The sequence below is a fragment of the Nannospalax galili genome, unplaced genomic scaffold, assembly GCF_000622305.1.
Source record: "Nannospalax galili isolate Female #2095 unplaced genomic scaffold, S.galili_v1.0 scaffold52, whole genome shotgun sequence".
Lineage (NCBI taxonomy): Eukaryota > Metazoa > Chordata > Mammalia > Rodentia > Spalacidae > Nannospalax > Nannospalax galili.
Genome location: NW_008334003.1, coordinates 6689800 through 6714015, shown reverse-complemented (window position 1 = coordinate 6714015; position 24216 = coordinate 6689800). Strand labels below are relative to the sequence as shown.

General features: G+C 44.0%; 1 protein-coding gene across 2 annotated transcripts in view; it reads right to left on the bottom strand.

Annotated features, from left to right (window-relative positions):
• Window positions 1-9838, bottom strand: part of Ift74 (intraflagellar transport 74) — a 102164-nt gene extending 92326 nt beyond the window's left edge. Inside the window, exons 1-2 of one of the 2 annotated variants that reach the window (XM_008828956.2) lie at window positions 9584-9837; window positions 5403-5537 (exon numbers count right to left, since the gene is read on the bottom strand). In XM_008828956.2, coding sequence (XP_008827178.1) covers window positions 5403-5522 — 120 coding nt within the window. In that variant the 5' untranslated portion in view covers window positions 5523-5537; window positions 9584-9837. Of the gene's footprint in view, window positions 1-5402; window positions 5538-9583 lie in introns of both variants that reach the window. The other variant, XM_029561538.1, reaches the window with a different exon arrangement.
• Between the last annotated feature and the right edge of the window lie 14378 nt (window positions 9839-24216).

Genomic DNA, 24216 nt, shown 5'->3' with positions numbered 1-24216 from the left:
CTTCTTTTTGTAAACTTTATGTGCCTTTGTGGTTTACTTGTTGGGCATGAAAAGCTGGTTGGTCTAGGCTTCAGGTTCTCTCTTTTGATTTTATGTTGGAGTGGCCTAATTGCTTTTGTCTTCAGGAGTTCCCACAGAGGCCCACGTGAGATGAGGCTCAGATGATATCAGGCTTTCTCCTAAGATATGGGTCCCTCCAGGAAAGATGCTGACCTCAAGAATTTGTCCCTGGAGAAGGGCCCAGGATAGATGTTGGTCTCAGGAAGCTGGTGGCTGTGCCACCCAGGGAAGTAAAAGGAGGTGAGGGTGGGACCAGGCCTAGAGGGTTCCTGGGGGCTGCAGGGAGGATACGGGTTGGTCCCAATGAAAGGATCAAGAAGCAGTGGTGGCTCTGGATCGAGAGGTTAGCCCCGGTGTCTGGGGTGCCAAGACAAGAAATGGGCCTGGACCCAGTGTAGGAGAAGAGACTCAGCAGGGGAGCTGGGAGTGTAAAAGAGGTTGGGGGAGTCGAGGCATGCTGGGTACACTGGACTTACCCAGGGAAGGTGCTGGTACCAGGACACTGGAGGCTGTGCATCCCAGGGAAGTAAAGGGAGGTGAGGGTGGGACCAGGCCCAGAGGGTTTCCTGGGGACAGTAGGGAGGAACTGGGTTGGTCTGGATGCAGAGGATCAGGAAGCAGTGGTGGCTCTAGGCCGAGAGGTTGGCCCAGGTGTCTGGGGTGCCAAGACAAGAAATGGGCCTGTACCCAGTCTAGGAGGAGAGACTTGGCAGTGGAGCTGGGAGGGTGAAAAAGGCTGGGGGAGTCAAGGCACACTGCGCATGCTGGACTTACCAGGGAAGGTGCTGGAACCAGGACAGGAGAAGCTGTGCAACCCAGGGAAGTAAAGGGTGATTGTTTTCTAAAATATTTTATTATTTTTATTTTATGTGTGTGAATGTACTGTGTGCATGTGTGTAGGTGCACCCATGTTGTGCAATGCCCACAGAGGTCAGAAGAGGGTGATGGATTTCCCTGGAACTGGAGATACAGACAACAGTTATTAGACACCATGTGGGTGCTGGGAATCAAACCCAGGTCTTCTGCAAGAGTCAGTGCTCTTAACCGATAAGTCATCTCTCCATGCCCCCCATTTGATTGTTTTTTATTCTGTTAGCTGGGTAGCCTTTAATATTATCAGACAACTTAGCTCTTAAGCGACTCATAGAATTACTTGAAAACTATTTTGAGTATGGTGTCAACATCACTACACACTCCAGAGGATATACTGGACACAGAAGCAACATCAGTTCTAAAGTCAAATGACATGAGTTCAGGGTCATCCAGAATGTTCTCTAGGCCAGAATGCCAAGCGTCTGCTTGAACTTCCTAAACAATTTTCTTCTGCTTTATGCAGGCATAATTGGAAGAACTTAAATAACTTCTTGTTCTCACCTAACTAATGAGTACTAAAAGGCACATACTAAAAAGAAGAAAGCATGAGTACATGTACTCATCTGTAAGTGTTCAAAATATATTAATGAAAGAAAGGCATAAGTAAACAGCAATGAATATAGCAATAATTTATTCTGAATCTGGACCAGAGTCTAATCATACAAACTGTGTATGTGTGTTTCTGTATTAAATGCATAGAAAAGTCTAAACGACACATACTAACTGTTGATAATGGTTATGCCTCAAATAGGAAGAAATTCAAAAATCAGCCATTGTTTGTATGTTATACAACGAGCATCACTCTTCAAAGTGACAAAGGTTAAAAGGTAAAGTGCCTGGCAAATAGGAGCAAGCCAATAAACTGTCAGATTATTTTTACAAGTATATAACAAGTATCAATTTTTACTAGAAGAGAAAAAAATTCACTAACTTAGTACCATATGTATAAAGACTTCAAGAAAAATGATTTCCATCTTAGGTGATGATGGTATCTCAAACTCTATGAAAAAAAAATCAAAGAAATTTAAGAAAATCTGACTTTAGATTTATTCCCTAAAAATAAAATAAAAAATTAAAAAAAAAAAAAGGACAGTATCCCTATGCAACAATCAGTCCATTGTTGGAGCCTGAATATCATCAGTCCTACGTACCTTCTCAGTTACTCAAAGTCATCTGTATGAATAACTATGGATTTTGGTTAATTTTTTTAAATATTTTATTTATTATTTTTATGTGTATGAGGGTATTGCCTGCATGCAGGTAAGTGCACTCATGTCATGCATTGCCCACAGAGGTCAGAAGAGGGTGTTGGATCCCCTGGAACTAGAGTTATGGATGGTTGCTTGCCACCTTGTGAGTACTGGGAATCAAACCCTGGTCCTCTGCAAGAGCAGCCACTGCTCTTACCCCTTGAGCCATCTCTCCAGCCTGACTCTGTTTCTTTTTTAAGATACAGTCTTGCTATCAGCCCAAGCTGGCCTGGAGCTATGTAGTCCAGTCTGACTTTGAATTTATGATTCTCCTGCTTCAACCTCCAGAGTGCTGGGAGCATGGGCAAGTACCACCACACCTGGCCCTCCTTTCATTTCTTTCTATGAAATGTAAATATATAAATATACTACTATGATAAATTGATACTACAGTGCTTTCTAATTGGTATATTATAAAACAGAGTTTTTCTGAAACATACTTTAAAATATTTTTAATAACTAATAGCCTATTCAGACAAACATAATTCATTTAAGATTTCCTTATGGGGTTGGAGAGATCACTAAGCAGTTTAGAGCACATGCTACTGCTACTCTTTCAGAGGACTGCAGTTCCCAGCACCCACATTAGGCAGCACACAACCACCTGTAATTCCAGCTCCAGGGGATCTGATGCCCTTTTCTGGCCTCTGTGAGAACCTGCACTCACATACACATACCCACACATAGACACAGACACAGATACACACACATATACATAACTAAAAATGAATCTTTGGGGGCTGGAGAGGTGGCTCAGCAGTTGAGAACACTGACTTCTTGCAGAAGACCAAGGTTCAAATCTCAGCACCCACATGGCAGCTAACAACTGTCCATAACTTCGGTTCCAGAAGATCAGACAGCCTCTTCTGTCCTCTGCGGGCATTGCACTTACCTACATGCAGGCATAACACTCATACGTAAAATAAAAATAATAAATACATACATAAATCTTTAAAAATTATTTATTATAAGGTCATTCAATGTGTTCCAAATTTTTGCTATTATACTAATAATGAAAATGTAATCATTTCTATAAATTATTCTTTTGCTTAAAATGATCAGATTATAAAGATTATACTTTTTCAAATGTGGTATTTCTTTTACTGAATCAATGATTTATGGCACTATCTTTTTTTCTTTTTTTGGTCTTTTTGAGATGGAGTCTCCCTGTAACCCCAGCTGATTGGAACTTACTATGTAGACCAGGCTGGCCTTGAACTCACAGAGATCAGCCTGCCTCTGCCTCCCAAGTGCTGGGATTAAAGGCATGCACCACCATGCCCAGCTATGGCATTATCTTAATAATTAGTAAAGTTTCTTTCTAAGTTGCTTTAACAATAAAAACAGTTTTACTTATACCATTCGTGTATTTATATTTGGCTCTTATACCTTTTCTTTTTTTTATTTATTTTTTACCATTCTGAATGAATTCTGGTCTAGTTTTATAATGGTATTCTTACCCAAGCTCCTAAAAAAAATCTCATGGAATTTTGCTTGAACATGGGATTATAGACTTAATATAGAATGAGCACCTATAAATTAGTGAAATTTTACTTCATTTTAAAATTCTGAACCCCAACAGCTACAGTGGCATAAACCTGTAATTCCAGTTCTAGAGAAACTGAGGCAAGAGACCTCTGAGCTCAAGGCTAGCCCAGGCTATCTATGCAAGACTTTGTCTCCATTTTTATTACAGATAAAATATATAGTTTTACTAGTTTGTTATATGTTTTTGGATTTATGGTATTTTCAATTTCTTAAATTCAAATATAAAAATTAAAAAATATTATCAAGTATTAGGTGTTTCTATCATTAAAAAGCCCTCAGCTTTTGTCAAGCTTTTGTAAAATAACTGCATATATTCTCCTCCAACACAACTATAATTTCATGTTTAAAATATAAGTTTCCACACTATTTAGAAGTCCAATATCCAGGAGTGGTAGCACATGCATTACTCCCAACATTTAGGAGACAGAGGCAGGAGGATCCCTGTGAAGTCAAGGCTAGGCTGATGTACACAGTTAAGTTCCAGGACATCCAGGACAACATAGTGAATCCTTGTCTCAAAAAATAAAATACAGGTTCTGGGGAGATGGCTCAGAGGTTAAAAGCTCAAATTGCTCTTGCGGAGGACCTGAGCTCAGTTCTCAGCATCCACATGAGAGCTAACAACCATCTGTAACTCACGTTCCAGGGGATTCAATACCCCTCTTCTGATCTCCAAGGGCATTGCATGACACAGGTACACTTACATACACACAGGCAATACTCATTAAATGAATAAATACATAAATAATAAAATATTTAAAGGTAAATAAAGTGATTTGCCACTTGGAGAAGGAAAAAGTACAAGTTCAATAAAAGACACTACAAGAAAGGGACCAAGAAAGTGTTTAAAACATACTTCGTTAGTTTGGGGGGATGCTCTATGACTGGTCTGTGTTTTTCAACTAATATGAAATGCCACATTATTAATTGACTGAACACTCTCATATGCTTGATTCTGTTGCTAGTCTATTCCATTTCATTTGATTCTGGCCCTAAAACACTGTACGATTTTAATTACGGCTTTACCATTACCTAACATGCACAGGGCCAAGGGTTTAATCCCAGGACCACACACAAAAATATTATAGCTTTAAAATATGTTTGTGGGAGGGCTGGAGAGATGTCTCAGTGGTTAAGAATGCTGACTGTTCTTGCGGAAGACCCGGGTTCAATTCCCAGCACCCACATGGCAGCTAACAACTGTCCATAACTCTAGTCCCAGGGGATTCAAGAGTCTCTTATGTCCTCCACAGGCATTGCACAGCACGGGTGCACTTACCTACATGCAGGCAATATATGTATATACATAAAATAAATAGGGGCTGGAAAGATGGCTTAGCTGTTAAGAGCACTGACTGCTTGCTCTTGCAGAGGACCCGGGTTCGATTCCCAGCACCCACATGGCAGCTACAAACCATCCTTAACTCCAGTGCCAGGGAAATCTGAAGCCCTCTTCTGACCTCCGCGGCATTTCACAACATGGGCGCACTCACATACATGCAGGCAATATACTCATACACATAAAAATAATATTTTAAAAAATAAAAATAATAAAATTTTTAAAAAATGTTTGTGGCTATCAATAGGCATCTTCCATACAATAATAGTGTATAAAATTAACAGAATAAAGGAACAGCAAAATTTGTTATTACATAGAAAATTCAAACTTACTCCAGTTGCCACTCGAATATTTCCTGATGGGGGTCTTATTCCAGAAGGAGGCCTTCCTGGTAACCCAATTCCACCCCTTGAAATCGGGCGAGGGGTTGAAGATTTGTGATTACTGGCCATTGTGCACTTTAATTACTGTTTGGAAACAAAAAATAATTCAGTTTTCCTTTAAGGTCTTGTACAGCAAGTTACAAGTAGCCCATCATACTGTTCCTTCAAACATTTGATTCATGATGATTTTTATTGCAAATCGACATTCCCAGGTACTATTATAAGGCTAAATCAGCTTTAATTTTGTTCAAATTTTACTTTAATACTCCATTTAAAACTGTAAGACTGGGTTCAATGAAATGGCTCAGGAGGTACAGGCAGTTCCAAACAAGCCTAGTGTGGTGGTTTGAATGAAAATGTCCCCCATAGGCTCCAAGTGTTTGGACACTTTGTCCCCAGATGATGGCACTGTTTTGGGAGGTTTTAGAAGGTGTGGCTATCCTGGAGGAAGCATGTCACTGGGGGTAGGTTTAGAGAGTTCTTAAGCCTTGCCAGATCTCCAGTTGCTCTCTTGCTTCCTGGGCCTGTGTGACAATGTGAAATCTTAGCTTCTGCTGCTCCTGCTCCAGCCACCTCCAGCCACCATGGCTCCCTGACATGACGGACTGTAAATCCCCTGGAACCGTAAGCTCACATAAACTCTTCCATCTCTAAATTGCTTGGGTCTGTGTTTCTATCACAGCAGCAGAAAAGTGACTAATACACCTAGTGACCTGAATTCCAGCTCTGGAACCCACAAAAAGGTGGAAGGAGATAAATGATGCCACAAAGACGTCCTCTGATTTCCACATGTGCACTGTGGCATGAGCACCACCACATATACATCATGCACTTACATGCACACCTCCTCTTCCTCCTCCTCATCAAAATCTAGAAAAATGAGATCATTTATCAATATTCTACCTCCCAAAATTCAAGCCCCTTTGAACTAATTCTCTCTCCTGATGTTTCTGGTCCTTAAGTATGTTCCCATCTGTTCCTGTCACTCTCAGCAAATAACGTGATTTCCAAATAATTTGCGAAAGTTTTGACATAAACTTTATCACCTTTGGTGCATATAAATGACCAGCTCCATCCTGCTCTCAACCTCAACAGTCATTCCTCTCACTCAAGATGAACGTCTACTCTGATTTGCCCTCTTGATGCCATCAACTTTAGTAAACCATACACCAATCGCCCATGGAATATTTTCCCCACTGCTGCTGCTATCTTTAAATTGTATTGCTATGTTCAACTTTTTTCCTAACCATAGATCTAATTTCTTTGTCCTGAAAATATCTCTAACCTGTCCTAGATAGTCTTTCCATATGCAATCAAACTCTCCAAAGTGGCCTGTTTCCATCATCTCCTGGACTTGTACTATTCCATTTAGAAGTCCCCCTGCCAATTATGACCAGGAATGTTAAAGATCATCTTTCTCTGATGTCCACTCTTATGTGAAGCAACCTGCAGGGCACACCCCATTCTACTTCTCTTTTCAGGCTCCCTCATCGAATTCTATCATAGTCTACTCGCCTTTTTGGAGGCAGCATTCCACACAATGCCATCCCCGTCTTTTTTTTTTTTCTTCTCTAACCTCTCCTTTCAACCTCTCATCCACACAAGAGTTTAATCAATTAGTAAGCTGAAAATTCACAACTCCTTATATCCAGCCCTGACACATTCAGGTTCAGGTTTTTATATACAGATAATTATTTAATTTCTCCACTCAGACACTCAGTATTTCAAAACAAACATATATACATCTGTCATCTCCCCCAAACTGGTCCTCTTGGTGCTACCTCTTACTAGTCAAAAACTTAGTCCTTGACTTCTCCTCTTCCTCTCTTCCCATAGGTTATCAGCCTTACTGAATTATCCTAAAAATGTTTAACATGTACCTTCCTTTCTATTTTAGAGTATCAGCAGGCAGTGCCAGGTCTCACTACTCCAAACCACTTCTACCTTCTTAGAGCTTGTAAATCTGTTATATATTCTACCATATACACTGCACACAACTCTGCTCCAATATCTACAACACTAACTGAAATAAGCTTTGAGAGCAAAAGCTGGCTCTTATTCATTTTTAAATCCTCAGCATCTGTCTCAGTGGCAGGGAGAAACTTCATTGTTTTTACACCTTTCAGTTCCCTCCTATAGAGGGCATTCTCAATTACAAAAATTTACTATGTTTGAGCTGAAGGGGTATCTCACTGGTAGACCAATTAATCTCCAGCACCAACAAAGAAAAGAGAAAATTTTAGTAAATTGTACCTTTAATGATAAACGCTTGAGTAGACAGATACATCTAACCTGACTTAAAAATTTTTAAATAGGGGCTGGAGAGTTGGCTCAGCAGTTAAGAGCACTGACTGCTCTTGCAGAGGACCTGGATTTGATTCCCAGCACCCACACGGCGGCTACGAACCATCCTTAGCTCCAGTTCCAGGGGAATCCGAAGCCCTCTTCTGACCTCTGCGGCATTGCACAACACAGGTGCACTCACATACATGCAGGCAATACACTTGTACAGATAAAATAAAAATAATAAAGTATTAAAAAAAATTTTTTGGTCTTTTTGAGACAGGGTCTCCCTGTAGCCCCAGCTGTCCTGGAATTCACTATGTAGACCAGGCTGGCCTTGAACTCACAGAGATCCACCTGTCTCTGCCTCCGGACTGCTGTGATTAAAGGCATGCGCCACCAAGCCCGGCTAAAAAAAATTTTTTAAATAAACAAGGTATGGGGATGCACACCTATAATCGAAGGAAGGGGGGGAGATAGGAGTAGGAAGGGAAGGGCTGTAACTGCAACAAATACTGTTGACCTAAAATGCCATGTTTCTACACCCCATGCTCAGTACTCTCTTTTCTTTGAACCACCATGGTCAATTGTTGGATTGTAAACTCCTGCAATCTTACATACCTTTTAGTTCCAACTATGATAACTCATAAATCAATGTCCACAATTCTATCATTTAAACTGTGCACCAATCCTGAACATTCAGTTGTTTACTGAAAACGTTGCTTTAGCTATACCATGATCTCTTTATGTAGGAAAAATGAACAAACCCACAATCTCCCTATTCCAATAGCTCCCTGCCTCTGCTTCCTTGTGGTTTTGAACTGCACAGACTAAGCAACAAAATTATTTCACTTGAAATAGGAAGGTTCATAATGTAACTTTTTGAAAGGCAGGTTCTATGATCAAAACGGATTTTCCAAGGGCTGGAGGGATGGCTTAGGGGTTAAAAGCAGTAACTGTTCTTTCAGAGGACCCAGGTTCTGCTCCCAGCACCCACATAGGGTCTACCACCCATCTTTAACTCCAGTTCTAGGGGATCTAATGACCTCTTCTGGCCTCAGCGGGAAGTGCATGCACTTGCAATACATGAAAGCAAAACACTCATACACATAGAAAATAAAATCTTAAAGTTTCTTCAAAAGATAGTAAAACAAACCCATTATTTCCAGCAGAATTAGTTGGTGTTACTCAACTTTCTTGTTAATATTGAGAAAATATATAATTTTCTATATTTTATTTAATATTTATTATTTTCTGTGTACGCATGTATTGCCTGCATGTAGGTAAAGTGCACCCTTGTCATGCAATGGCCCCGGAGGACAGAAGAGGCCGACGGATCCACTGGAACTCGAGTTACGGACAGTTGTTAGCTGCCATGTGGGTGCTGGGATTCGAACCTGGGTCTTCTGCAAGAACAACCAGTGTTCTTAACTGCTGAGCCATCTCTTCAGCCCCCCAACAGTTTTCAAAATTCCACTTGGTTTTCTTTACCCCTGCCTTGGTGTAATGGAAAGCGGGTATCACATCAGCCCAGTTAAAGAGAAAGGGAGGAGGGGCACTCGAGACAAACAGGTGCTAGCTCTGGGGTGTCAGACCCATATTCACAGCATCTTGGGGCATGAGAGCTGTGTTCACTGGTCCCTCCGGCCGGTAAGGACCACTTCTCACGGTGATTACGTAATTTGGAGCGGCACCCCCCGGAAGGCGCTTTCTAGTCTTCAAACACAAGTGTCCCCAGGAGTGCTGGTTTGGCCCTGTCGTGCGGCCATCGATCTTATCTGGGAAGCTTCCAGCTCCTAGTTACGGTTTCTACCGTTATCCTCCCTACGCCAACCATCCCGACTTACGAGCAGCGCAAAGTTGCTAAGTCCGGTCCCCTGCAGGCACTGAGAGGCCGGCCCCTCCCGGTTCGGAACCGAGTGCAGACCCGGCCCGGCCACGCGGTGAGCGGCCCGAGCCCTGGAGAGTGGCGTAGCCTACGACGTCCCCGCAGGGGCGGCCGGGCCTCGGCGCCAGGTCCTCCCGCCTCCGCTCAGCGCGCAGTCTTCCGGGCCGCCACCCCGCGCCGCCGCGTCGCCCAGCAACCGGTAGAGCCGGAAGCCGCCCCTCCGGATTGGCCGCTGCCCGCGACCCTGGGACCCGGAGCGCAGAGCTCTCGCGAGACTGTGTGTAGGAGCGTAACCCGCTTTCTCGGCTCCTTGTTTCTTTTTGGAGTGTCTCTCTAGCTCTCTCTTTCTCTCCCCCACCCCATCATTGGGTCATTGGTGTTTCATTTTGCTTGGTAACTTGCTTTTGTGTGGTACTGGGGATTAAATCCCCTGAATGCCAGACAAGCAGTCTACTTACTCTTAAATTAAAAATTACATCCCCAAACCAAGATTCTTTTGTTTTTTTATATAGGGAGTTAGTTACTCAGGTTACATTAAGTAACGCTAAGTTTAAAACTTTGTGTGTCTGTAAACTACAGTTTCTTTTAATCTGTAGGTCATGAACCCACAGAGTCATTTAATTGAATGTGGGGTCTCCAAAACTTGACAAGTTTCTAAACATGCAATAACCAAAAATTAACTTAAAATCAAAGTAATGAATCAGGTGTTTCTGGCAGCACTCTGCCCATGTTGGTCTTCTGACGTCCCTGTTTAGCCTCTAAACACACATGGGCAGTGGGCATACCTCACAGAGCCAGCCAGAGCGGCCTGTTGAAAGACCGCGCCCCAATTACCCGGGAACAAAACCAACCACTGCTGGATACAACAAGCATGAGGGGTTTATTTAAGTACACAGGTACCTGCGGGCGCACCAGGCTCGGAGCTGTGAGCGCGCCCGGGTGGGTCTGGGGTAGCACTTATATACCTAAAGCAGGAAGCAGGTTCTTACAGAAGCAAATGCATGGTAACAGACTTATGATTGGAGAGTCTAAATCAGGCACTGGTGGGGCCATCTGGAGGGGGCGGGCGTGACGGACGGTTGAGTTCGGGGGAATTTAGATCAGTATCTACTTCAGCTTGTTTTGGCCGATCTGAGCACATCTGGGTTTCTAGGGTTTTTCCACTTAGGGTTAGAACATTCTTTCCCACGGCTGCTTTTTTTTTTTTTTTAAGTTGAAGGGGCTACATCTCGAGGGTCTTTCATTCCCCACTCTTTCTAGTGCCTGGGAAAAATCTTTTACCTTTGTTACGGGATTTCGGAGTCTGCAGTGTTCAGCATTTGGTATTGATTTTTAAGAACTAAGGTCTGCACAACAGATAGGCGGTCCCTCACGAACTGAAGTATTCTATTGAGGATACAGGGCCCAAGGGTCAGCAAGAGGAGGATGATAAAGAGGGGGCCTAGAAGGGTGGAGACTAGAGTAGTTAACCAAGGGCTATTATTAAACCATCGTTCAAACCAGGGTTGTGAGGCTTCTCGTTCTTTCTGCCTGGCGTCTAGCCTTTGGCGGAGCTTGGCCATGGAGTCTTTAACGACCCCAGAATTGTCTGCATAAAAGCAACATTCCTCGCCCAGTGCCACACACATTCCTCCTTCTTTTAAGAATAACAGATCTAACCCCCTTCTATTTTGAAGTACCACCTCAGCGAGGGAGCTAAGGGACTCTTGTAAATATGAGACAGATTGCTCAAGATCTCTAATATCTTCACTTATGGCTTTTTCTAGGTTAGCATATAACTGGGGCCCTTGTACTAAGGCTGCTGTCCCGGTCCCAACTCCTGCCGCGACTCCAGCCCCGAGGAGTAAGGCTAAGGTTAGGGACACAGGTTCTCGTTTAGCCCAGTGAGGCCGCTGTTCAAAGGACTGCTCCACCTCCCCAGCAGGATGGTAAAATATTCGGGGCAAAAGTTTAACCATTATGCAGAAGCCCCCAGTGCCGTTAAGGATATCGGGGCTCAGACATGGAGTGAGTCCCGCATTACACGCCCACCAGGTTCCTGGTTGGGGTAGGAGATAACTACCTTGCTCTTGAGGGGAGTCTATAGTCTTGTTGCAGAGGTGGGTGTGAGTCTGAGGGGGTTTTCCTAAGCAGAGCCGGGACCCCGAGACCTCCGCAAGAGTCAAGGGGTGAGGAGTTCTTGCGTGGCATCGGGGTTCGGACACAGTAACATTACTGTAGTTTCCTAGGGTGGCAATTCCTTCATAATAGGGCGGGGCTGCCGCCAAGCACAGCCAACAGGACTTAGCCCGTTCGGGTGCAGTTTGATTAAGGGCTGAATGGGCTCCCAGGACTAGGTTAAGCAGTCGATCCCCCGCGATCCCCCGCTCGAGCTCGGGAACTCACTCCCGAGGTGTGGTTGGGGTGAGAGAGGTTAGCCCCCACTGGAGTCGTAGCCCCTGGTATCTGCGTTCCACTAGGGGGATCGTTCCCTAGGAGTCCCGTTAGGAGACGATTGGGGCCTACGGGGCATGGGGAGATGGTGGCTATCTCTCTTTTGAGCATAAATAACCCGAAAGGGTCGTAAGTGGTTTTTCGGTATAAGAACAGGCCCCATACTCGGGTTTTGTCCCAGCTATCTTGTTTACCTTTTTCTGTAAATTGCAACTGATGGAAGTTGCACCTCCCTCCCTCATTGTTACGACAAGAGCTTTGGGAACCACTCTGGACTTTGGACACCTTGATTAAATCCCACGTTGAAGAAGGGTTCCAGTAGACACTCCCGGTAGTTTCACATCCCCAATGGTAGCAATAGCCGTACTCTGGCCCTCCACACCTATAGTTCTCGGATACATCTCGCCCCGTGCCTGGGCACACATATACTGTTTCTCCATCCCAATCATCCCAAACACAAGGGGCCCCTGGACTTAGTACCTTGCATACATCAAAGGTCAGGGAAGCTGGGAAGCTGGTCATCAGGGGACCTTCCATCCGGGTTTGGTTTAGGGTTAAGCCCGAGGTGAGACTGGAGAGGGTCCAGGTGACTGAATAGTGTTGGTGGGGGTTTTCTGCAGATTTCCCAAGGGCAAGCCCAAGGGATGCTAGAAATATCAGGAAGCCTTGGAGAGCTTGATTTTTAGGGGGTTGGGGGATCGGGTGACTCGCCATGTTCCGGCTGGGGCAGCTTCTTGGTGCGCGGGGTCCGCAGCCTTCACGTGCGACGCGTGGATCCATGCCGCAATTCCGTCCACCTTCAGGGCCGTAGGGGTGGTCAGTAGTACTGTATACGGTCCTTTCCAGCGAGGTTCGAGGTTCCTGGTTTGGTGCCTGTGAACCCAAACACTATCTCCAATCTGAAAGGGATGGGGAATCACTGGTGTTGCTGCGGAGTCTTGGTATGCGGCAGCGAGGGGTTTCCAAATCTCTCGTTGCACCAACTGCAGGGCTTACAGGTGTGCATTAAAGGTGATCCACTCTGAGGAGCAGAGAGTAGTCCACTTCGTTTTCTTTATTTCCACTGATTGATTGTGGGCTCTGCTCTTTACTTCTTTCCAGTGGTCTAGGGTAAGACTCAAAGGGGTGGTTAGTCCTTGCCCCATTGTGGGGTCCTCTAAAATTACAATGAGACAGACACACAACAGAGACAACAAAAATAGACAGCCGGCGACGAGACACCGCTTAGCGCGACTCCGGAGAAAAACTGAAAGTACAAATTCAGATGGCGAAGTTGACACTTCGCTCCCCAAGTGCACGTATCCTTCAGATGCGTGCTGAGCCCCAAAGTATCGGGCTCCCCAGACCCTTGGGGCGTCCCCCAGGGTGGCGGTAGGAAGGCCTGAGCTCGTCAGCTCCCTTCCGAAAACCGCCCAGGTACAGAGAGGTCCGACCCACAATCGCAGCGCTGTAGAACACAGAACTAAAAACACAAAGCGGGTGCAAGACAGGACAGGGCGCTGGCCAGCTTACCTCCCAGCAAGGCCAGGGTTGCTCCGGGTCGCTGGGTTTGGTGGAAGATCTCGGTGGGACCTCCAAATGAAAGACCGCGCCCCAATTACCCGGGAACAAAACCAACCACTGCTGGATGCAACAAGCATGAGGGGTTTATTGAAGTACACAGGTACCTGCGGGTGCACCAGGCTCGGAGCTGTGAGCGCGCCCGGGAGGGTCTGGGGTAGCACTTTTATACCTAAAGCAGGAAGCAGGTTCTTACAGAAGCAAATGCAGACTTATGATTGGAGAGTCTAAATCAGGCACTGGTGGGGCCATCTGGAGGGGGCGGGCGTAACGGACGGTTGAGTTTAGATCAGTATCTACTTCCGCTTGTTTTGGCCGTTCTGAGCACATCTGGGTTTCTGGGGTTTTTCCACTCAGGGTTAGAACATTCTTTCCCACGGCTGCTTGTTTTTTTTTTTAAGTTGAAGGGGCTACATCTCGAGGGTCTTTCACTGTAATGCCTCACCTCAGAAATACAGTGGTTTGTTGATCTTGTGGAGTTCGGTGGTTGGTTTGTTTTTGTTTTTGTAGGATTTTTGGTGCAGGGAATTGAATTTAGGACATTACATGTGCTAGGCAAGTACTTTACCACTGAGCTATATATTCCCAGCCAGAATTGCAGTATTTTTACTATTGAGCTTTCTGCCTCTTAAAACATAATTCAGCCAGACATGGTAGCATATGCCTTTAAGCCCAGCACTTGGGAGGCAGAGGCAGGTGGATCTCTGTGACTTCAAGGCCAGCCCAGTCTACATAGTGAGTTCCAGGCCAGCTGGGGCTACAGGGAGACCCTGTCTCAAAAAGACAAAAAACAAAAAAACCCACATAATTCAGGGTCAGGCCGTTAATCCTAACAGCACCCTAGAAGCAGAAACAAATGAATCTCTGAGATCAAGGCCAGCCTGGTCTACACGGCCAGTTCCAGGCTGGCTGGGACTACAAAGAGACCCTGTCCCTGTCTCAAAAATGAAAAATATCTGTTCATCATTCAAGATTAGTCTCCAAGTCTTGGCCTGTTCCTCTATTGTATATGTACTTAATACAACCTGAACTTTTCCTACTAAAAGCCTTTGAAAGATAAATTTTGGCACATTAAAAGTTAAAACTCTGGGGGGCTGGAGAGATGGCTCAGCAGTTAAGAACACTGACTTCTTGCAGAAGACATGGGTTCAAATCCTAGCACCCACATGACAGCTAACAACTGTCCATAACTCCAGTTCCAGGGGATCCGACAGCCTCATCTGTCCTCCATGGGCATTGCACGACACAGGTGCACTTACCTACATGCAGGCAATACACGCATAGACATAAAATAAAAATAATAAATAATTTTTTTTTAAAAAAGTTAAAACTGTGTGCTGGATAGCTTTAGTGCCGACACATCTGGGTTGAGGGAGCCTCAGTTGGGGAATTGCCTCCATTGGACTGGCCTGTGGCCATGTCTGTGAGGCATCTTCTTAATTATTGAGTGATATGGGAGGGCCCAGGCAACTGTGTGAGTGGTGCCACCCCTGGGCAGGTGGGGCTGTGTCCTGTGTTGTATAAGAAAGCAGGTAGCAGGTTGGTGGCGGGGGAGGGGAGGGCGCAGAGGAACAAGCCAGTAAGCAGCATTCCTCCATGGACTGTGCTTCAGCTCCTACCTCCAGGTTCATCCTCTGAGTTCCTACCTTGAACTCCCTAATGATCTGTGACCTGGGAGATGTAGGCTGAATAAACCCTTTCCTCCCCAAGTTAGTAGTGGTCAGACTGTTTTGTCACAGCAATGGAGAGACAAACTAGAACACTCTGCATGTTTTGTTTGTGGATCCTAAATTCTATAAAGATACATAAAATCGTGTTTGTATATATGAAATGGAAATAGAATCTAAACTGTCTAGGAGAATGTAGGAAGAGGAAAAGGAGGGGAGGAAATGCTCTCAAATTACAGTAAATACTTGTATATAATTGTATGAAATTGAAACAATATCATATGTGATGAAAATAGGACAATTTACACAAGGTATAGCGGTGCATGCCTTTAATCCCAGCACTCAGGAGGCAGAAGCAGGCAAATCTCTGCGAGTTTGAGGCTAGCCTGGTCTACATATAAAGTTTAAGGCCTGCCAGGGCTATTTAGTGAGCCCCTATCTTAAAAAAGAAAGGAAGGGGCTAGATAGAGAGATGGCTCAGGGGTTAAGAGCACTGGCTGCTCTTGCAGAGGACTGGGGTTTGGTTTCCAGTATCCACATGGCTGCTAACAAGTATCCATAACTCCAACGCCCCCTTCTGACTTCTGCGGGAATGACATGCATGAGTGCACTTCATGCAAGGCAACACACACCACATAAAATATAAATAAATAAAAATTGGTATGAAATACACAAAATTTCAGTTAAAAAAAAGTATCCTGGCATGATGACACAGGCCTGTAATCCCAGCTACTGCAGAAATCTGACACAGGAGGGTCACAAGGCTAGCCTGGACAACTTAGTGAAACCCTGTTGCAAAATAAAAATTAAAAATGGCTGGGGGCTGGGGATGTATCTCAGTGATAAACACTTGCCTAACATACACAAGGCTTATGTCTATGAATTTAGCCCCTAACATTGCAGGAAGAAAAAAGATTTAAAGAATTCACTTGAGTAGATGGCAATTTATGAATTAGGCAGTTCCGGTAAGAAGTGGTTTGGGACTGTGATGGAGATAGCTGAAGGGAAGCTTTTATAGAGTAGATGCCAAAGCAGAATAAAGTAGAGTTGAGCACAGTTGTCATACATCCGTAGTCCAGGTACTCAAGAGGATGAGGCAGGAAAACAATTAGTGCCAAGAGTTTAAGGTCAGCTTAAGCAATGTAGCAAAACCCCATCTGTCAACAGACCTCTATCTTATAACTTTTCTATAAATATACATTTGCCATACTACGCCATAATTAAAACTTGGCTTAATCTCTCCCTCTGGCTGCCAAGCCCTACACCAGTGGTCCCTATACTTATTTCCATGACCTTTGAATATAACCTTCTGTACTATCTTTAACAGGCACTATAGTCTGATGAAATGAATCTCCCCAGAATCTATGCTAAAAGCTCACCCCCAGGAGACAGTAACGGGTGGGAGTACCTCTAAGCAATGACTACATCATAGGGTGAAGCTCTTGTGAAGGGGATTAGTGCTCATAAAAAACACTGGGAGAAATGGAGCAAGAAGCCCAAGTAAGATCTTCAGGCTTGTCTGCCCACTGAAACACCAATTTTAACAGCTATTTATACATCCAGCTACTTTCACAAGAGCTAAGGAAGCCAGCTGAGAACTAGTAGAACATGGCTTTAGTATAGTAGAAAAGATAAATTGAGAAAGGAAGGGAAAAAATTACATCATCTCTTCCCCTAAATCCAAGCAGACCTGCACGGATAGATACTCCCTTCTTGGGGGAAACGATCACCTTACATTTTGTTCTAGTTTGTTTCTCCATTGCTATGACAATGATCACTGACCACTACCACTACACTGACCACTACCAACTTGGGGAGGAAAGGGTTTATTTGTTTTACATCTCCTGGGTCACAGTTCATCAGGAAGCCCAAGGTAGGAACTCAGGGCAGGAACCTGGAGGCAGAAACTGAAGTACAGGCCATGGAGGAACACTGCTTACTGGCTTGCTCCCCTAGCCCATGCTCAACCTGCTTTCTTATACAACATAAGTCCACCTGCCCAGGGGTGGCACCATCCACAGTGGACTGAGCCCTCCTCCCACATCACTCAATAATCAAGAAGATGCCCCTCAGACATGGCCATAGGCCAGTCCAATGGAGGCAATTCCCCAGCTGAGGCTCCCTCAACCCAGGTGTGTCAAGTTGACACTAAAGCTATCCAGCACACATTTAGAACCCAGTACCTGCCCTACTGTGGTGAAACCCAGGGTCAGACAGGTCCCAAGGCTGCTCACCTCAGGCCAGTACTCCAACTGAGGCAGTGGAACTGCAGTAGGCCCAGGAGCTCTGCCTTCACACATTTCCCCCACCTCATACAGCCAGGCTGGGATCAACGCTGTCCACTGGGGAGCAAAGCAAATATGCTTACAATGGGCTTTGTCTTGGACTTCAGTGTGGGACCCACTGCAGTGAGACCCAGAAATCATGCTGCCTTAGTATCCCTAGTGCTGTGATTACAGGTATATGTTGTGCCCAGAGAACGGATCCCCAAGAATTACCATGGAGTCCAGAGAGCATGCAAGAACAAAGAGTGTTTATTCAGGCTTAAGCTCGGACTCTCAGACCAAACTTACGTGGTAGGTTCGTCTGAGAGCCCAGATTGCAGGGGGAGGGAGCTTTTCATAGGTTTCAGACAAAGGGAGGAGGGGAATGACAGAGTTATATTTTGATTGGCCCAAAGAACCTGTGTGCGCCAACATACTTTTGAATTGATTGGTTACAGTCTTAGAGGCCTCTCATTGGTGGGTGCTGCTCTCAGGGCTGTGGAAAGTGCTGACTGTTCTCTTCCAGGCTAGAGGACCCTGTTTATTCCTTATAAGGCCTCAAACCTGCCGGGGGTGGGAGGGGTGGCTGGACATGCCCAGGCTTGTCTAGTCTAGTCTTTGACCGTGAGACATCACAAAATGGAGGAATCAGTCAAAATGGAGATGGTGCAGTTTGTCCCTCTGGTTCCCTCAAGCCAAGTGATTTACAGAAGCGAAAAGAGCAGTTAGTCCTAAATAGGGGCAGGGGTCTAGGGAATCCAGTGGTGGGGGCCAAGGAGGAGGGTTCCACAGTATACACCACCACACTCAGCTAGGGTACTTTGTCATAGCATCCCAAATGGATAAAAATACAATATCATGAATAAACTGTTGGTCCATTCCTAACAGCTTGTAATTGTTAACCTTCACTGTCAGTTTGACTGGATTTAAAATCACCTAAGAAATACAGCTCTAAGTGTGTGTGTGTGTGTGTGTGTGTGTGTGTGTGTGTGTGTGTGACGGTATTCCCATAGAAGTTTACCTGAGGAAAGAAGACACACCCTGAACACAGGTAGCACACCATTCCATGGGCTGGGTCCCGAACTAAATAAAAAGGAGAAAGCAAGTTGGGCAACAGCATTCATCGCTCTTTGCTTCTGACTCTGGCTGTGTTGTGTGACACTATTCCTGGGAAGACATGAACAGTTGTCTACTCACCCCAGATAAGGAACCGATGATAGACCAAAGTAAGGATACTACAAAAACTCAACTTGGTGAAACAATGAGTTCTATTGGGGTTACTTACAGGAGTATGGGCAAGGGGCCTACTTGCAGGAGCAGAAGTGACTCAAAGACAGCTGCATCACCAAAATCCCACCCCAGTATGAGTGACAGCTCATGAAAGCAGGAAGCCTGGGGTGCACTGCACAACCTGCAGCAACTCAACAGGTTAGATGGTGTCCTTTATGCTAGTTCAGTTGATCTGAGTCTCTTCCAGGCAGTTCCCTGGTCTTTAAGAGTGTCTCTCAGTAGTCCTTAGGGCTTGTATACGCTTGGGAAGCAAGGGACCTATTGAAACTGGCCAATTTCAGGGACTTCCTGAAGCTGTTAAATTATTTACTTCCTAAGTTTAATGAGCTTCCCTGAAGGACAGAATATTTCACCTCTCCTCAAAATTTCCTGTTGTTTACCTCCCTCTAGACAGCCTATTGTTTACCTCCCTTTAAATAGGTCCTATTTATTGTTTACCTCCTTTTGTTATACCTCATCCACTGGACCCAAAAACACCACCGAGGACCCAACACACCAAAATGCAAAAGCAAAGGTTTATGGTTTATTCTGGCTTAAGCTCGGGCTCTCAGACCTCACCAACTCAACGGATCCGTGCTAAGAGCCCAGAGTAAGGGAGAGTGGAGCCTTTTATAGGTTTTAGACAAAGAGAGGAGGGGGAAACCGAAGATACATTTTGGTTGATTCAAGGAGCCCAGGCGCACCAACATAATTTTAAACTGATTGGATGTATAAGATGCAGCCCTGGAAGTTTCTTATTGGTAGGTGCTATTCTCAGGGCTGTGGAATGTGCTGTTATCTGTGGAGCCAGGAGTCTCTGTTTTGACCTTATAGGGCAGTTTTCATGCCCGGGGTTGCTTAATCTATAGTTTCCTGGAAGGGGTGGGGAATAGCAGGTGGGGGTCAGGGCATGTCTAGGCATGTCTAAAGCAGCAGCCAAGCATTTTACAGAAGCTAAAAGAGCAATTAGTGGGGGTCTGGAGGAATTGGGGGGTAGCGGGTGAATGAAGAGGGTCTCAAGGTCCTACATTTTAAGTCCTGTTGTTACCCAGCTTCTCTCCAAGGTGGAAGGTATTATCTTGGAGGAAATTACTATACAACAGGATGCAATTTGACCAGCTGCCTCAATGTTGTGATGGCCTGTACTTTCAAACTGTGAGCCAAAAGAAATCCTTAAGCTGATTTTGTTATTTTGTTGTAACAACAAAAGTATCTAATACAGGCCACAAAAGTCTAATACAGGCCATATGTTCAGATGTTGACTGTAACAAATCCTTCTGATAGCCTTGGGTTTTCTGCAGGCACTTCAACAAGAGGAAGGTCATTCTAGTAATGTGGCCTTGAGCTGTTAAAAACTAAGTATTTGTTCAGGTCTTTGCAGGTCTTAAGTCTTAAATAAGATGAAGAGCCAGGATAGAGTTTGATGAAGAGAGTATTTGTCAGCTTTTCTCTGTTTATTGTTTGTGACCACCCCAAGGCTGCATTCTTCGTGAGCATCCAAGAACATCTATATATTTTTTTACATTTAGATGTTGTATTAGTTACTTTTCTATTGCTGTGATAAACACCATGACTAAGGCCACTTATAGATGGAAGATTTTATTTGCACATATGGTTCTAGAGGGATAAGAGTCCATTGTGGGTGGGGGCATGGCAGGAGTAACTGGAGCAGAAGGCCAAAAGGTCACATTTCCAAGCCAGCACAGGAAGCAGAAACTGAAAATGAGGTGTGGCTGTGATCTCTCAAAGCCTGCCCCTAGGGACATGCTTCCTCCAGCAAGACCACACCTCATGAATCTCCACAAACAGCACCTCCAAGTGACCAGCGGTTCAAATACTTGAGCCTATGGAGACATCTCATTCAAAACACCAGCTATCTTGTGAGGGCTGTCTACTTCGGGAATGATGGCTTGTCGCTGTGTCCTCACATGGAAGAAAGGGCCAAAGAGCTCACTTAAATGTCTTCCTTTCAAAAAAATTTACGTTTGTTTGGTGTGCGTGCATGTGCGTGTCTGTGTGTGTGTGTGTGTGTGTGTGTGTGTGTTCCAGAGTGTGTGTGGAAGTCAGAGGACAAGTTGTGGGAGTCAGTTTTCCCCTTCCACTATGTGAGTTACGGGAATTGAACTCATAAGTCAAAGCTGGCAGCAAGCCCCTGTAACCCACTGAGGCTGTCTCCCCCTACCTTTTTATCTTAATTGTAAGTACCTCCCACAAGCCGGGGACCTGGCTCACACCTCTAATCACAGAACTCAGGAGGCTAAAGTAGGAGTGTTTCTGAGTTCAAGTTCTGTCTGGGCTACATGCTGAGTTCAAGGTCAGACTGAGCTATAGAGCAAGATCCTCTCTCACAACAACAACAACAACAACAACAAAAACAGCAGAGAGTAAACTAGATGAAGAAAGAAGGAGTACCTGCATATTGAGTGTCTTATAGTCCCTCACGAACTGAATAGTCATAGAAGTAGTATTGAAATCACAGGAACCCAGTCACAGTCAGTGTTAAATTTTAAGAGAGCAGAAAAAAAAGTAAAGTTCACAGTTTAGGAATAAGAGTCAGAGCCAGGCCTGCAACAGTCAAGGAATGTGTTTTTTATTCCAGAACACCACAGCGAAGGAGAGAAGCCTGGCCTCGGAATAAGGCATCTAAGCCCTAATGAAGGGCGGTGAGGGTTCCTAGAGGAATTCTACCAGAGAAAGCGGCAGGAGTTTACTTGGTTCCAGGATCTGCCATCCTTGGATGACTAAAGGTCCTCCTCCAAAGATTATTTTCTCAGGCAGGAAAAGTGAGTACTCTAGGGTTCTAAAGGAGACAAGTTGGCTCCACAGTATCCTTCAGTCCCAGGAAGGACCAATTGATAAGGCTTGAGCAAGGCCAGCCAATTTAGGGCCAGTTGGCTACTTTAAGGAATTTCTGACTTTATGGCTTCCCTTAATGAAGTTTATGACTCTCCTACAATTCATACATTCTATCAGTCAGGTGGTTGAGATTCACAGAACTGCCATACTTTCAAAACCGAAATTTAGGAACTGGAAAATGACTTGGTAGGTAAAGTATTTGCCTTACCAGTACAAGGACATGAGTTTGGAGCACCAGAACCACATAGGCTCTGGCATGGTCATTTTTCTATTTCAATGCTCCAAAGGAGAGATGGGAGACTGAGGCAGGAGAAGCCACCAGAAGCTCTTGGGCCAGCTAGCCTTGTGTAACAGTGGATAAGGACAAGAGACCCCATCTCAAACAAAGTGAAAGTGAAGACCAACACCTGACGTTGTCCTTTGACAGCCACACATGTGCTGTGGCATATATGCTCCTGCATTCACACACACAAACATGCACAAACATCACACAAACACATATATCCTACACGAAAAATTAATAGGTACCATTCGCTCTTAGAAAGTTTTATACGTTTCTCTACTTTTACTCTTCTGTATCTCTCGCTCCAGGTATTTCCAACCAAATAGCTCCTCTGCTACTCTGCATATATTTTATCAAAGTCTTTGCTTGTTCATAGTTCCTACCACTCATACATCTGCTTATTTAGGATCTCTGCTCCTCATCCCGTCAGTGCATTAACTTCTTGTGGGTCTTCTGATTCTGCTTCCCACTGAGAAACTGTCTTGTCAAATTCAAGTTTCTCAGTGAAAGAAAGCCAGCTAATTATTATACATACATCTAGTCTGATTGGTCCACTTGTCATTTGACAAATACTGACCTGACCATGATGGGGTAGATAAAAGTTCTTTTCTTCTCCTATGATAGGAAAGTTAGTCAAGATATATTGTCAAAGCAAGGTGGCTATTCACAGGTAACATTTTCTTGCATCTATATAAACCATCTTTGGAAGTATACAAAAAAAAAACCTAATAATAAGTGCTTCCTTCAGAGAAAGACATTGGGTAGCTAAGACCTGAAAATTTGAACACTATATCCTTTAGGTCATGTGAATTTCAATCCAAAGGACGTATTATGATTATTATTGCATATTTTAAACTAAACAAAATAAAGTCTATGATTAATTTTCACATTAGCCATAATTTTATGAATTATGCAATTATATATATATATACATATATATAGAGAGAGAGAGACTATGTTTCCAAAGCATATGAATTAGATGTCCTGTCCTAAATGTTTAACAAAAGAAAAAAGCTTATCATATATGTTGGCACTAGGAAAGCATCTTTTTTCTCTTTGGGACCAAAATCTTAAAAGCAGCTATTACCTAATGTAACAACTATTGTAAAGGAATGTTGAAATGCGTTAGCTTTGAGAGTTTTTCTTTAATCTTCTACATTGCTGGCAAGTACAATATGATTTATAAGCTCTGTGGCGATCAGGCTGTGCCCTGCTCTAAGTTACTCCATATCATACTAAACAATAGTTTTCAGGCTGGGCCCTGTGCTGAGTGACTCCATTTTATAAAATAGCAGTCTACTTCTTTTTGAGAGAAAATGCAGAGGAAGGATGACTAGACATCGTACTTGGGCAAGTAACAATGAGCATCTGTCCAACAGGAACTATAAGGCACAGACTGATGCTCATTCACGCAAGTGAAATATCACCATCTATAAACATCAAATTAAATCAGGACTACATGGACACACACGGGCATATTGAAACCATATCTGAAAAGTCAGACCCATGAGCTAATTGAACACATCAGACCAATGAGAGAGGCAACTCCCTTACCAGGATCACATAAAAGGAAAAATACTTAACACTGGAGTACAATGGTACCAGTGATTGTCATCAGACCACTGAGTGCATAACTTCCTAGGAGCAGTAAGGAGTGAACTCCCAACTCTGCTCCCAACTCAGTTCTGGGGGCTTCCTCTCAGCACAATCCCCTCCCTTGACACTGCCTATTCACATCGCCCCAGTTCTGTGCCTAGATCTAGCTCTGTACTTAGAACCAGCCCTACACACATGGAAAACTCTGCAAGTTGTGTTAGTTGACTTCTTATCCAACCACCCGCTCTGATTCTGTTAGTCTTTTGTTTCGCCTTCAGTAAGGCCTTTTAGAACTGCATATTCTCTTTAACCCATAATTCTATTCTGTAATAACACATAGTTGTTTGAAGTGTAAATGTGTGATCTAAGAGCTAATACTAGTATGAGGATTGAAATAAAAGAATGTGCACTTGCCAGTGGTCATGATTATTAAGTGAAATCAGTGATATTTTGTGAACTAAAATAAAGCCAACAAACTTTTATTGCTATTGAATAAACTTTGACATTGCAGAAAAACAAAAATTCACCTATTGATATTTCTGATGGTGCATGCATGACAATGCTGTTAGCACTTTTTTTTTTTTTTTTTTTTTTTTTTTTAACGGTTTGCAAAAAAAAAAAAAAAAGAGGACGATAAATCTTTCACTGTGATATATCAAAATAA